Source organism: Protopterus annectens, chromosome 2.part2 (genome assembly GCF_019279795.1).
Source record: "Protopterus annectens isolate FY-2018-M chromosome 2.part2, PAN1.0, whole genome shotgun sequence".
Taxonomy (NCBI): domain Eukaryota; kingdom Metazoa; phylum Chordata; order Ceratodontiformes; family Protopteridae; genus Protopterus; species Protopterus annectens.
Genome location: NC_056730.1, coordinates 919,464,201 through 919,480,842, shown reverse-complemented (window position 1 = coordinate 919,480,842; position 16,642 = coordinate 919,464,201). Strand labels below are relative to the sequence as shown.

Genomic DNA, 16,642 nt, shown 5'->3' with positions numbered 1-16,642 from the left:
GTGAGTGCATACTGTGCTATCTAGGTATATCACAAAATACTGTATTATTCAGTAATAAAGCTCCAAAATCACAGATACCTGAATCGAAGGCAAAGTTGAGACATTCACAAAAGGTTAGAAAACTACTTCAACACTTAATTTTTTGACTGTGAGTCTTCCTGGTATGAACTCATGATAATATTCATGATTAGCTGCCAGCCTCAAACAAGTGTACTTTTACCCTTGATTAATTGAATAACAGTGGTGGTGGTGGGTAATGAAGTAACTAAAGCTGCTACTTCAGTATTATGATAGTGCTCAGAGTCCATAACAAGGAGCCAAGACATCTGTGTGAATTATGACCATACATTAACATGATGGCACACAATGAAGCATACCTGAAGAGTGTGTCTGGGCTCCTTATAATTACTTTCCCAGTACACCATGAAAGGTTTCTCACCACCAGGGCTGCAGTACTTAGCTAGTGATGGAGAACACGAGGAAGAAGCCTGGAAAGAATGATTTCTTGTTCTTCACTGAGCCTAAGTGAATGCTTGCTGATAGAAAGATGGGGTGTTGGGGGATCCTCATGTATGGCACTGCTATCTGTGATGGGGCCCCAACATCTACCACAAAATTTATTGGAATATATGTTCAGTCAAAAGAGGCACAAGGAAAATTCTGGACAGAAGTAATAACTTGGGGTTTACAGCAGTACTTCAATGCCTCTAACTAAACTTACACAAGAATCTACAAGAAAGGAGGCACAATTAGTCCAGGAATGCTCAATTGCTACTGATGTCAGTCACTAAAAGGACACAGACAGAGGGGCCTGTTTCCAATAATACACTGGGCAACTGCCTTACCTTGACTAGTTTCTCCACCGTAAGATAGACTGCTTAAAGAAGCATGGGTTAAAAGTGTAAAAGACCAGTCAAATGTTATAAAATGCAATAATTACTTCAGAGTTCAAACTGAAGGAACCAGAATCTGATCTGGTATGACTTAATAATTCAGTTGGGGAAGGACATTATCTCCTATCTTAACCTCTACAGCCTCAACTTCTGGTCATCCAAGATGTCAGGGGCTCAGACGTACGGAAATGAGGATTCTGTTGTATGCGACAATATCCTCTGGAAATGAATGCAGGGATTCTAATATGTAGCTGTACTGACACCCAAGTAGGAAGTGGAGAACCTTTGCAGAAGAACTACTATATGAAAGGCTGAAGACTCTTCTGGGAGACAGCACTGCCATCTGAAAAATATGGAGGAGTCATCCTTAAGAGACACTGCCATCTAAAATGGTGGCAAACACGTCTGTGTAGCAGCTTGTAACATATGGAAAGCACAGCTGCACAATTTGGAAATATTAATATTTATGAATGGACACATGAATTTTCTCACACATGTTAAGTGAGGGAGACCCAAACAGCCCAAGAAACGTTTATATAAATAAACTTGGAGAAATGTTCCCAACCACCTAACATACAACAGTGTAGATTCTAGTAATAATGTGCAGTTATAAATAGTCACAGCAGTAATTAAAAAATAAATAACTTAACCAAATTGCTGCCCTATCATAAAGACAAGTTGACAGAAGAATACAATGCATGCAGTATAATTCTTTATAAGCAAACATCCAGTTAATAAAGTTCATGACCTCTGATAAAGCAACAGGAGAATGAAAAAGTCATGTGCTGTGTCCACAAAAACAGAGTCTGTAAAAGTACAGTAAAAATGCAGATACAAATGTGCTAAAAATGGAGTGTGTGTGCTATGGGTGGCAAGCCCCATCCCTCGTGTCCAGCATCTACAGTCAAAGTCCAATATACCTCCCTTACTTATTATAATCAACTCCAAGGTCACATCAGGTAAGGGCATGTTAGCCCCTTCAAAGAAAAAAGGGTTTCACAGACAAGCTGTTACCCATATGGAATACAATATTCAGGTTCATAGGTGAATATTAGGGTAATAACCACTGGTGCCTTTATTGGCCCAGCCAAACCTCCTAAATGTATCTCATAAGTTTATGTGCCTTATGGGTTATTTTAAGGGGTATATGTAAGCTACAGCAAGATTTACAGGTGTGTAGACAACAATTAAAATAGAGAAAAAAAAAGCAACGATGCCACGAAGTACACCTCCAAACAACACATACTATAAAATAAATTAATTTTATTAACTGGTAAGCGCTTTCACCACGTCATGTGGCTTCATCAGTCCATAAATACAATGTTAACAAATTTAAGACAGCTTAATATACTCACAGTTTAACGCTCCTATTTTTCAAAACACTAATCTGTAACTTTCCACTTTGCTATGTGTCCTCACGTACCATGAGTGACATCATCACATGGTCCCCTCTACTTTTTAAAAACATATTCTCTCAAAAAACAACTTTTGACATATATATTATTAAAAACATTGCTCAAGTTGTATCATATTATACACAGATACAACAAGATAAAAACTTTCGTACTAACATATAGATAATTCATTTTAAAACACATTTGGACCCTGATAAAACAAGCCGTAATCTTAGTAAACATATTAGATAGCTACCTTTATCAAAAAAACTGCCTTCAAGAAAATAAGGCATCGATATACAGAATAATATAGTAGCAAACACACTAGACAGCTACATTAATCAATCAGAACTGTCTTCACAAAAATAATGCATCAGTAGCCTAGCGAAAGCTTTCGGAAACAATTCTCTCGTCTTGCACACTCATCCGCATTATTACGACATCACATTCAACTTGCTTCTCTCAGCTTTGTATAATATGATATGAGTTAACGGGGGGGTACTAAAAAATTCTAAGCCTGACCTAGAAGGGAATGACATGGAGCCATGAAACTTACAAGTTATTCAACATATTCACCCCAAAGTTCAACACACTTGACACATTGTGTCTGAAGTTTCTGTAACCTTGCCAAAAATAAAGTCTGAAGTCTGGTCACTGAAATACTGCTCTGCTGCTGCAATCACCTCTGAATCACTCGAAAATTGCTGCCCTTTCAAACTCTTTTTAAGGTTTGGAAAGAGGAAATAGTCAGATGGAGCAAGATCTGGTGAGTAGGGTGTATAGTCTATGCATTCCAACTCCAGTTTTGTCAAAACAGCCATCATTTTGCCAGCCTTGTGAACAGGTGCATTGTCTTGCAAAAAGAGAACTCCTTTTTGTAGCTTCCCTCTCTGTTTTTCTTTCAATGCCTCCTTTAATCGGCACATTAAGTTACAGTAGTATTCTGTATTAACTGTTTGGCCCCTTGGAAGACAGTCACTCATTAGAATACCTTCCTGATCCCAAAACACTTTGGCCATGACTTTTCCTGCTCATTTTTGGGTCTTGAACTTCCTTGGCCTTGGTGAACCTTAGTGCCACAATTGCATGGACTGTGGATTTGTCTCAGGATCTTGGTGGTATACCCATGTTTCATCAACAGTAACTAGTCATTCCAAAAAGGTGCCACCAGCTTGACAAAAATGCTGCAAGTTCAACTTGGAAGTGTCCACTCGACATCTTTTCTTGTCTGCATTTAAACATTTGGGCACCCACTTGGCTGACGGCTTTTGCATACCTGGTTGATCATGGATTATAAACTCAAAACATTCCCTGGATATCTGTAGTGTCTCAGCAGTTGTTTTAGCTGATATTTGCTGATCTGTCAAAATCAGATCATGGACATGGCCAACAATTTCAGGAGTTGACATTGTTGGAGGCTTCCCAGATGTTTCTGCATCTTCAGTCTCAAAATCTCTATGTTGAAGAGATCTACTTCTTCACATTTGAGTAAGAAGGGCACTTGTCACTCAATCTTTCCATCAAACATTCATGGATTTCCTTTGGAGTTTTCTTCTTCTCCACCAAGAATAGGAAGTTAATGACGTCTCGGAGTTCTGCACTTGAACATTTCACACTTTTCATTGACATGGTTCAATCAATGATCTGAAACAATGTCAAAACATAGCACTGCAATTCTGCAAGTTGGCACTTTACAAGATGAAACAACCCTTCTTTCAGCTACAGAGGCAAAATAATGCTCAGAAATTAAAAAGCTGTCTGGGCTTAGAACTTTTTAGCACCCCACATAGGTCAAAACACAAATCTAGTCCAGTACAGCACTTCCAAGTAAGAAGTCCAAGATTCCATGGCCACAGCTACCTCTGTACTACATCTGCAATTTTACTTCAGTAAGCATGCAAACCTTGCAGAAGGCACTGTTGTGGGGATACACAAGCTTGGGAAAAGCCAGTGCTTGTGGGTCACTACATTATAGATTACGGTTTCCTTCAGGATTAGTGAGACAGACTACTAATGAAACTAATTGGATATTACATAGGAAGAAAAATATCTAAACCTAGTACTTGGGGACATTAATATTGACTGGGCTCTCTGCTCCACCCATACAACCCCACAACCCATTAACTTATATGGTTTTTCCCAACATATACTATCCCCTACCAGAATAGGCAATTCTTTCCAAAAAGAAAGTACCATTGACTGGATCCTTACCAATAGAGCCTCAAGCAGCTATACTACAGGCACCCTTCCCAATGACCTCAGTGACCACCTTATAACTTATATTATTAAACACAAATGCCCTACTTCCAACCCTCCTGTATATAGACTAATTAGAAACAAAAATAAATTTATCCCACAACAATTTCTTGCTGAACTAAAATGCTGTAACTGGACCATATTAAGAATACTACCCCTCCAGGAGAGTGTGACCTACTTTAACAACACATTCCTTAAGATACTTGACTCACATGCCCCACATAGACAAATTAGATCCAAAATACGTATAGCTCCTTGGCTTACTAGAGAAACAAAAACTAAAATTAAACTCCGTGACTAAGCCTGGGACAAATGGAGAGCAACAAAAATCCCCCAAGATCGAACTAAGTTTCAACATCTAAGAAATACTGACCAAAAAACAAGAAGCAGGCACTCGAAAACAACCAATAAAAATGAAAAAGGGTGCCCTGGTCCGCTTGTAAAATACACCAAATACCGGTCACTTGAATAAAAATTGGTAAAGCAGCAAAATCTCTTCCAGATAACAATAAAACTGAGAATAAAAGCAGGAAGACTTGAAATAATAGCAACGAAACCTCCGATAAGATGAACGCTCTTTAATACACTTGACAAACTGCGTCACCAAAGACTTCATCAGACAACATAAAACATACTGGACAGGTATAAATACTCCATTAAATTAATTAAAAACTACTGGATTGGATGAATTTATTTCAAACACACCTATTGTTTCTATACTTCATGTAGTTCATTAATATTCATGAATTTCATAAAGTGCTACGTGCTTCATTAAAAACTCATATGTTAAAAACTCCTATATTAAAACCATCATGTTCTATGGACTACTCCTACACAATTATTTATTCCAAAACTCAAAAATACATAAACAAATTATAAATACGATGTAGTTTAAAACCACTTTTTAATATAAAAATGTATGTGTATCCAAATACACTTATTGAGTGAATCCTATGGGTCCACAATGTGGGTATGCCCTCTAGTGACCATAATTGATATAACATTATATTTTATTTGCCCTTATTTTCAGAAGGAGTTATAGTCAAAAAATCATTCATACCAGGGCTGTTGTTGGAATCCAGGTAAACCTGCCACCATAGTTCTCTATTTTCAAGAATTTCTTCCCATAAACCTCCCCTTATATCAGGTTTTACCTGGTCCAACACGAAAAATACATATTTAGCTCCAATGCATCCAAGACTGTGTTTATATAATGCATTGGTAGATTTAGCCCTAGAGATGTCGTAATGATGCTCGTAGATTCTACGTTTAAGACACCTCTCAGTCTTTCCAACATAAAAAGACTGGCAAATTTGACAAATAGCTATGTATACCACCCCCCTACTATCACAATTATAGTGGTCCTTACTTGTAATTCTTTTTCTCCTACTCTCTATGTTTATTTCGATCTATCAACAATATATGGGCACTGATTACATCTACCACACTTATATGTCCCCCATCTCCTGTAAATACCCTCCTTTGCTTGTTTCTTATTTCTTTCGAGTATATTTCCTATGTTAAATGGGTTTTTGAACACAATCTTGGGTGTCATTTTTGTTATTTCTTCAATATCTGTAATGGATCTAAACTGATTCCATTCTTTTTTGAAAATTTCGCACAATTTTACATTGGAATTATTATATTCCAATACCAAACTCCTATTGTATTTAATTTGAGTATTCTCATTATTATTATTACCTTTTACAGTAGGCCCCTTATTCATTTTCATATCCTTGCCCCTGCCTAATATGGGCTTAAATCTATCCAGCCTTCCATCCTCTACTTCTTTTCTTAAATTCCTTATGAATTCTTCTGGATAACCTCGCCTGAACATCTTATGTAATAAAGTACATTCTTTCTGAAAGTCTGTATCATTGGAAGTCATTCGGGAACCTTAAATTGTCCTTTAACTATGTTCTTTTACTGTGGAATGGGTGGGCACTGTTGAAATGTAAATAAGAATTTACATACGTATCCTTCCTATAAACCTTGCTCTCAAACATATCTACATTTTTATATAACTCAATATCCAAATACTTCAAACTCTCTGTACTTATAGTGTAGGTAAACCTTAAATATGAGGTAGTACTATGGATGTAATCCATGAATTCAACAAATTGTGCCTCACTCCTATCCAGAAAAGGACAATATCGTCCAGAAACCTGTGGTATAATACCCATAGGTCCTTATACTTACAATTAGTGATGAATTGCTCTTCCCATTTTGACAGTACTATGTTGGCAAATGTGGGGCACATGCTGCCCCATAGATACCCCCTGTTTTTGTTTGTAAATTTCCCCTCCAAACAATATAAAGTTGTATTTTAACACAGTATCCATAAGTGTCACACTTGCTATTTTGTCATTGTGACTCATATCATCATCTTCGAATACTGCTTCTTCAAATAGACTCAAGCCCTCTGCATGTGGTATACTTCCAAACAAATCTATAACATCTATAGTTATAAATCTGATTTCTTCTCTACACATGTCCTGATTTATTTCACCAAGGAAATCCCATGAATCTTTTAAAATTAAATTCTTGTTAATCCATATGTGCTTAGTCTTGACATCTATAAATTTGGCTAAAGGCGCTGTCTTAGACCCCTCAGCCGTAACTATGGGTCTTAGAGGGGGATTCAACATGTCCTTATGTATCTTTGGTATACCGAAAATAGTGGCCAACCTCGGTTTCTTAACTTCCAAGTATTTCAAAGTAGTATCATCTATGACTTTTTCTATCATTAGATCCTGCAGAATGGAGTCTATCCTATGGTATGCTATATTAATTTCATTGTAGCTTCAATATACTTTGTTTCATCCCTTAAGATTGTATTCATTTTACTTTCGTACAAAATTTGTTCCATTATAACAACCCCACCCCCCTTATCAGGTTTCATGACCCTCAATGAGGGATTATCACTCAATTCTTTTAATATTTGATTCTCATCTTTACTCAAGTTGTGTTGTGCCCAATATCCTGGATATTTATTTCTCACTATATTAACCATGTTGTTTTCAAAATTCCTGATCTGGGGGTATAAAGGTGGATTGTAGGTGGATTTCCTCTTTAACGTGTTATCAATCAATTTTTCTTTATTAAACCCCATTTTAGAAGCCATGACTCCCAAATTGATCTTCCTAGTGAATAACTTAACATCAAGTATTGTACGTGTAAAATCTCCCTTTCTATTGGGTATGTATTTTAATCCTTTACTTAGTAAGGAAAAATGATTTGGATTCAATTTTAATGCACTAAAATTATATATGGTAAAATTATCATAGGTGTGTTTCACATTATTGTTCATAATTACATTGACATCATTGGAATAATCCACCAAGTCCAGGGTATCTAATAAGGTCTTCCCTGTCTTCTTACCCCCCCCCCACCTCTGAAAATTTCCTCCATATTCGTTATTGTTTTCCTGATCCTGTCCCCGATGTGTTAAAGGAGGAAAATCAGCTTCAAAATCTGTTGCAAAACCTTCATTCCCATCATTAAATTGTTGTCTGTTGTAGTATGGTACACTTCTTCCATGATATTTCTTAGTCCCATAACGTGTATGGTAACTATACTGATTATTAGGCTTTGGATAACTTGTATTAGTTTCATACTCCCTGATGTCCCTTTGTAGTTTCCCCATTTTTCTCTGTATCACCTCCTCACATTTAGTATCAATATTTCTTCTTATAGAAAAATACTTCTCATTTTCTTCCTTAATATTGTGTACTAAATCAGTTGTAATACATGCATCAAGGTTAGCAATGTCTGTTCCTAATTCCTTTTGAATTTTGCTATTCTCTTCAATAATAAGTCTAATGACTTGCAAGCCACATTCATTAAAAACTTTAAGTAAACTTTCATGAAAATGTGTCCCAATGTGCACATTGTTCGGAAATTTATAAACTCTCAAGCCTTTAGGGACAATTCCCTTTTCCAAACATTCCTGTAAATATGCATTTTCAATGCTAAGAGTTCTGTATTTCATAAGCATTTTATCTAATTTTACTAGTTTCATAGCATATGTATCATTGTCCACATTGTTAAAATTATTATTAACATTAGGTCTGTTTACATGAAACTGAATGTCTCTTTTAAGCCATTCCTCAGTAGTTTTGTTGTTTTGAATAACTTTAGTGTTAACAGTACCTTGTATACCAGTGGTATAATTAGAATTTCTTCCTTGTCCCTTCCTTGACTATTACTTGGTTCATCACCGTTGGAAATATCTTGCAGGATGACAGGGGTGTTGTGTGGGTTAAATGGTGTCCCATCAAGAAGAACGCCGGCTCCGTTATCGTCGCCAATAAGCTGTCTCTTCCGCTTCCCTCTGTGAAGGTCCTGCTCCTCCATATCTTCGGTAATGTCCGTATTACCTTTGCTGCTAACCACCAAATGAGTACAGAGTGGAGTTAATAAATCAATTAACTCAGTCAACTGGCCAATTAATCGGCGTGTTTGGCCGGAATCCTCCTGCCCTGTAGTACTCATACCTCCGGTTCCGGTGCACAAAACAAGCAGTCCCTCCTGACTAGAACAATGACCAAAAAACAAGAAGCAGGCACTCGAAAACAACCAATAAAAATGAAAAAGGGTGCCCTGGTCCGCTTGTAAAATACACCAAATACCGGTCACTTGAATAAAAATTGGTAAAGCAGCAAAATCTCTTCCAGATAACAATAAAACTGAGAATAAAAGCAGGAAGACTTGAAATAATAGCAACGAAACCTCCGATAAGATGAACGCTCTTTAATACACTTGACAAACTGCGTTTTCGTCACCAAAGACTTCATCAGACAACATAAAAACATACTGGACAGGTTTAAATACTCCATTAAATTAATTAAAAACTACTGGATTGGATGAATTTATTTCAAACACACCTATTGTTTCTATACTTCATGTAGTTCATTAATATTCATGAATTTCATAAAGTGCTACGTGCTTCATTAAAAACTCATATGTTAAAAACTCCTATATTAAAACCATCATGTTCTATGGACTACTCCTACACAATTATTTATTCCAAAACTCAAAAATACATAAACAAATTATAAATACGATGTAGTTTAAAACCACTTTTTAATATAAAAATGTATGTGTATCCAAATACACTTATTGAGTGAATCCTATGGGTCCACAATGTGGGTATGCCCTCTAGTGACCATAATTGATATAACATTATATTTTATTTGCCCTTATTTTCAGAAGGGGAGTTATAGTCAAAAAATCATTCATACCAGGGCTGTTGTTGGAATCCAGGTAAACCTGCCACCATAATTCTCTATTTTCAAGAATTTCTTCCCATAAACCTCCCCTTATATCAGGTTTTACCTGGTCCAACACGAAAAATACATATTTAGCTCCAATGCATCCAAGACTGTGTTTATATAATGAGAAATACTACTACTCTAAGAAATACTACTAAAACAGCCATTACCCTAGACAAAAAACAATACTTCTGCCACCTCCAGCAGAAACACCAGAACAACCCAAAGAAATTCTGGGCATGTTTTAACAACCTCCAGCACCCAGGTAAAACTACTACCCCAAACCCCGAGAAACTCATTGAGAAAGGGCAGGAAGAAATAGCCAATTCCTTTAACTCTTTCTTCACCGAGACAATCCAAACCCTTGCCAGTCACCTAACCTCCTCTCCCCCATCTGCCACACAACCCCATGTTGAGGCCCCTACCCCATTCACTTTTAAGCCAGTCTCCACATCATACATAAGTACTCTCTTAAAAAAGCTAAAACCAACCACTCTAGCAGCTGATCACCTCCCAGCAGAATTCTTACAAATTGCGTCTGATGTTATTGCATACCCTATATCCATCCTTATCAACAGAACCATTACTGAAGCTAGTATCCCCGTATCCCCACTATTTGGAAGATTTCCTACATCATCCCGCTTCACAAAGGAGGTACCTCCACGGAAATATCAAACTACAGACCAATAGCTATACTGTCCCCAATAGCGAAAATTATGGAAAGATGTATCCACAAACAACTTCTTCACTACCTAACTTGCAATCATCTCCTATCCAACACCCAGCATGGCTTTCGCCCCCACCACAGTACAACCACTGCCCTCCTTTCCTTTGTCGACTCCATTAATAACAATCGCAATAGCAAACTTATATCCTCCGCCCTCTTTCTTGACCTGTCAAAAGCTTTTGATATGGTCAACCACCAGCTCCTTCTGTCCACCCTTGAAACCCTACATCTGGACACCCCAGCACTAACCTGGTTCAAAGCTTACCTAACTGGTAGGCAACAGGCTGTCCTGTGGCAAAATAGACTATCAGGCCTGCTTCCCAATACCATAGGTGTCCCTCAGGGCTCAATATTGGGTCCACTTCTGTTTTCCATCTTCATTAATGACCTTCACTCAGTTATCCCTCAATCCACCTGCATCCAATACGCTGACGACTCCACCTTAATCTGCTCAGATGTCTCCCTCCTCAACCTCCAAACCACCACTCAACTCTGTTTTTCTCTAGTAGAAAAATGGTTCACCGACCTCAAACTCCTACTCAACCCAACCAAAACCAAATTACTACTATTTTTCCACAACGTCTTCTCTACCCTAGGAAAAGAACTCCCAAATACTGATAATACTACCTTCCATGTTAAATCCAATAATGGGACTATCATAACCCCTGTCACCAGTACCAAATTACTAGGAGTAACTATTGATCATAAGCTCAAATTTGACATACACATTACCCAAACCGTAAAATCTGTTAACAAAAAACTTGGATCCATGTACAGAATAAAAAACTTTTTAACTCCTACTGCCAAACTAACCATTGCCCGCACACATCTCCTCTCTACCCTCCTCTATGCCTCCCCAGTCCTTTCTTTCCTCAATAAACGTGAACTAAACATGCTCTCTCTGGCCTATAACCACATTGCTAGATTTATAACAGGTTCTCCATATCGCACCCACCATTGTCATAACCTGAGGCAACTTGGCTGGTTGGAACTGCCCAACCTTCTCAAACTCAACCAACTCACTGAAGCATGTAAAATAATGAATCAACCAGATAGAACCCCCTCTCTGTGTGGCATACTGAACCCATACACTAACCTAAATAGTCTCCGATCATCCAACAGCACCCAGATCCTAACCATTAAAGCTAACAATTCTGGCGGCGATGCCCTCTTTGCCAACTCCATTGGCAAGCCATGGAACTGCCTCCCAAACTACCTTAGAAATACAACCTCTCACAAACAGTTCAAAAAGAACCTGAAAGAATATCTCAAGACACAATGGCTATGCCCATGTCCTGAACCTGACTAACCTAACATATCTAACTTTCATACCAAATCCATCCAGTCCCCTATCTCCTTAACTCTTGTTCCCATTCACTCATCTTGAAAATCCTCTTTACCCCAAATATAAGCGGGTGACTCTTGAACTCGTATATATACTATTAGTTTATAACATATCTCTGCTATGTTTTACCAGCCGATTGATCTTTGTCTCATAGTACTTCTATGTAAAATGTACTTTTTTACTAATCTTGTCAATGTAACACGTCTACTTTTTTATAACTTGAATTTTTTATAACCTGTATTTTTTATAACTTGTTTTTTTTTTCAACTTGTGTTTTACCATTATGTTGGAGCTTTTCTCCTCGGGCCTCTACTGAAAAAGGATATGTATCCAGCTAGACTAGCCCGGTTAACAAATATAAAATAAAATAAATAAAATAAATCTAAACATGCATCTCTCTCTCTCTCTTTTTTTTACCACTAAGAAAATGATGACTCAAGGTACTTGAAAGTATAAATCCACCTGACACTAGTTCAAACCAGTGCTTTTAGCACATAACTTCAAATATTTATCACTTTTCAAAGGGTTACTACCAATTGCATGAAACATAAGTGACACAAAATAAATACAGAAAAATGTCAGCAAAGAATAGTGCTTGCAATGAATGATAAAAGTATTGAAACCTGCATTTTAAACACACACAGTCTTTTTCAGTGTCACTAAGTATGCAGCAATGGATCTCCTCTTAAATTCTTACCTGCTGTTGGCAAGTATTCTCTCTAGACTGAACTCTTTAAGGTACCTGATAAGTGCAGACAGACAGCAAATAACAGACTTTTCCAAACTCAGTATTCTAGACAACTGCTGGGAACCTTAAAAAGATACAAAAAGTTATTTGTTAATGCTCTCTACTTTTCTTAACAGAAAATAAACATTGATCTTTATCTAAAAAGTGAGACACACTTGGATCTTTTAAGAGGCATTTAATGAAGCTTGGGGGGGGGGGCTCTGAAATTGACAAGAACATTTCTCTCAACCTGATAAGAGTAAGAAATCTGAACAAAGCCACAAAAAGGAACAAATTTTATATATACTATTCTTATAAACTTAGAACGTTGGTAAAATGACGGCTCTTTGTTACCATGCATTCTCTGAAGGATATGAACTCTGAAACTCAAATGTCTGATATTCTTTTATCACTTCAGTAACTGATTAGCCAGAAAATCACAAATTTTATGAGGAACAGACCAAAAATATAAAGCAAAAATCTGGACAGTTGAGAGAGATGGCCAGAAGCTTTCAGTACTAGAAAGAAAATTGGAAACAGTCATGTCTGTAAAGCATTTCTTTCAAATGTTTTCACTACAGAAAATTTCTTCTCGCAAATCCTGTTAAAATATAATATTTTTATAATCCATATACTACACGTAGAATTTTTTTCAGTTTCTTAATGGTAACTTTCATTTCACACTGCTATCATTTCAAATAAAGCAACCAAATACTATAAATATGAAACTGTTCTAAATGCAAGTAAAAATCAAGTAGTGTGCACCAGAGAGTACCTCCAAAACACAAATAATATGCAATATTTCAAATGGTAATCTTTATAGGTTAAGTAGATTAAGTATTACGTTAGTTGTTTTTGTAGGCCATTTTAAGTGTGGCTAATTTCCCTTCAAAGGTGACAATCAAACTCTGCACCTTGTGTCTGTGAGGTAAACACCGTAACTATTATGGCATGCAGAAAAGGAACCTGCAAAAGAGGAACATAACCTACAGAAACCTTTCTTCAAACCACATGACCAAGGGGGAAGAGGAAAGACTTTTGATTCTCCCTGAAAGCAAAAAGGAAGTGCCTCCAAGGTGCCCCCTCCTGGAGACCCAATATGAAGCAGCCTCAAGGGACATGTCCTAATAGAGGGGACCTGAGGGGTGACCTGAAATGGCTGCCTTCATGATCTTTTCATCAAAATGAGGAAAGTAGTTACCCCTCAGCCTGGAAGATGAAGGCTCCTGATAGGAAGATGAAGGCAATGGAGTTAACACCCTCCCCATCACAGGAGGCCAGGAACATAGCCCCAGCAGAGCTGAAGAAAGGGTAATCCCAACAGCCAATATAAACAAGGTACAGTTATTTAAGAACCTACCGTAACTGTGGCTGTTATAGTACGTTTACTCTTACATCACTGTTAATTTTTTGGACTACCACCACAGAAAGCCCAATGTACAGCTTGACTTTCAGAGTTTTATATCCTACTCCCATCTTAGCCAGGAGTTCATCCTCTTTTTTAATTTCTCCAAGTCTTTTGAGTTTCTAACACCATGTCACGAATGGATGCCATTCCTAAATCAAAATGCCATTAAAGTTCATGAAATTAGTATTCTTTCATTCTTTGATGTCAGCCAGTAGTGCTCTTCAAAGCACCTGCAGTGTGCCTAGTAATGACTCCTTCTGCAAATTGTACAGGGTTTATAAGACCTGTTGCTCCTACTCTCTCTGTACACAGAACACTGTAGTCACTGGGTGTGGCGATTTCAATGATCAATCCTACTTTTGTCTTCTTTTCTTGGACCACTATATATGGTTTTCTAACATCTATCTTTTGAACTGTTGGTAATGGATGATCCCATGTGATGTCGACTTCTTCATTTTCTATGATGCTTTGTGGCTCATGTTCCCAGTGTTTTTCAGCCACTTCATTACCATAATGTTTGCACAATCCCCAGTGCAACAGTCTTGCCACATTATTATGCCTTTCAGCATACAGTCCCTTCTGCCACTAGTATGTCGCAACCAGCAACGAGGTGTGCAAATGTTTCCAATTCGGTTTTACAAAATCTACACTTGTATGTTTCTCCCACATGTTCAATGGATTTTGCAAACCAATGTGTACACAGCCCACTATCTTGGGATGCCAATATTAACCTTCCATCTCTTCGTTTGAATTCGTCTCTCCTTACCCATTCCTGCGTTCATTCCTGATCAACATGAGGTTCTTCCAGAAGTTTTCTATCCTTCAACTATATTTATGCATTTTCCACATTTCTTACCTTCTCATCTAATCCTTCACCTTATATTCTTTCTTTTGTTTTTTGGAACATTCAGTTGCTGCCTGACTTTTATCTACTTCTGGTTTGATTTCCATTCCTGCTCGACTCTGATATGCTTCTGCTAGATTAAGCAGAGACGTCATCTTAGATTTATTCTCCTCATGTTTAAAAACTTTCACTATGTTTGGGTCTTGTGAGGTCGGTCAACTGATAAGTGTGGAGTCCCACAACTGCAGATCTCTATATATAATCAATTTCAAGGAAGCCCATCCCTCCTTCGGAACGGGGAATATATAATCTTGGTATGCAATGATATTTAGGATCTATATTAGATAAACAAAAGTTTATCTAAGCAAACGCTCACATGAGCGAAAATTGCGGAAATCAAAACTGCAATTGTAGCGGCTGCGCCCCCCCCCAAACACACACACAGCACACACACCCTGCTAAATATATATTCCAACTCTGAGATTGCACTACAGTGAAGAAACGGCAAATATTCCCATCTTCACTGTACAGCGATCCCACAATTGCAGTTTTGAGTTCCACAATTTTCGCTCATGTGAGTGTTCGCTTAGATAAAATTTTGTTTATCTAATATAGACCCTAGTTTTATAAATCATTTGGTGAGCATGAAGCATCCTTCTTGTTTTCCTATCTAGTCTATCCAAAAAGTTTTGGGGCCAGTCAGTCACTCCAAAACTGTAAGTAAGGACAGGAAGAGCAAATTGGTTTATAGCTTGGATTTTATTCCTAGATGTCAGTGCTGTTTTCTAGATTAATTCAAGTATTTTGAAGTATTCCTCACTAAGTTTTATTTGCATTTGTTCATGTTTTATTGTTGATCCTTCATCAATTCCCAAATATTTATACACTCCTTCTTGCTCAAGTTCTTTTATATCACATTCTTGTCCCAAACTGACATTTTCCTAGTGCTGTAGTTTTCCTGCTTTAAAGGTTGCTTTTGCACATTTATCACGACCAAATAACATTCTTTTATCATCTGAAAAAGCTTTGGCAACTTGCAGTTGTACTTTCAGTTCTTAGTCTGATGAGCTACACAGTTTTAAATAATCGACAAAGAGAAGATGAGAAGTCTTTACACTTTTAGGATCCAGATTACAGCCATGACCTAAGCTGTTAACTAAACAGTTTAATGGGTTAAGGGCAAGGCAGAACAGCAGCTGTGACAGAGTCACCCTGGAATATCCCCCTTTGAATTTTTATCCCTGGGATAATAATTTGTCCTTTATCATGGCTTAATTGCAAAGTGGTCTGCCACTGTTTCATGGTCACTGAAATGTAGTCGATTAGTGTAAGGTGTATCTCATACATTTTTAAGTACTCTTTTATCCATGACTGTGGGATAATATCAAATGATTTTTTGTGTATTCACTCTGTACCATACTTAGATTCTTCCTCTTTGTACAGTTCTCCACTATGACCTTATTTAACAACAAATGATCCTTTGTTCCATATGACTTTCTTTTATTGCCCTTTTTATCTACTACCATAATTGCATTTTCTTCTAAATGACTATAAACTCAGTCTGCATCAATTCCCATGTACAGTTAATATGTCGTCAGAAGACAAGTTAATTTTTAGGGTAGCTTGCAGGTTCACTCAAGTAGAAGCATTGTTTTTCCTGTTGCTAACCAGGTTGGTGTCTATTCGGGGTGCGCATATAAATAGTTCTTACTCATGGCTAAATCTTCGTGCAAAGATGTTAATACTTTCAGCCAAAGGTTAGGTATTGCATCTGG

At 37.4% G+C, this 16,642-nt stretch overlaps 1 protein-coding gene across 1 annotated transcript in view; it reads right to left on the bottom strand.

The window, feature by feature from the left end:
• The window catches only part of MSH3 (mutS homolog 3), a 3,764,176-nt gene that overhangs the window by 2,771,309 nt on the left and 976,225 nt on the right, over positions 1 to 16,642 (bottom strand). Inside the window, exon 10 of the mRNA XM_044064237.1 lies at positions 12,586 to 12,700. Coding sequence (XP_043920172.1) covers positions 12,586 to 12,700 — 115 coding nt within the window. The remainder of the gene's footprint in view (positions 1 to 12,585; positions 12,701 to 16,642) is intronic.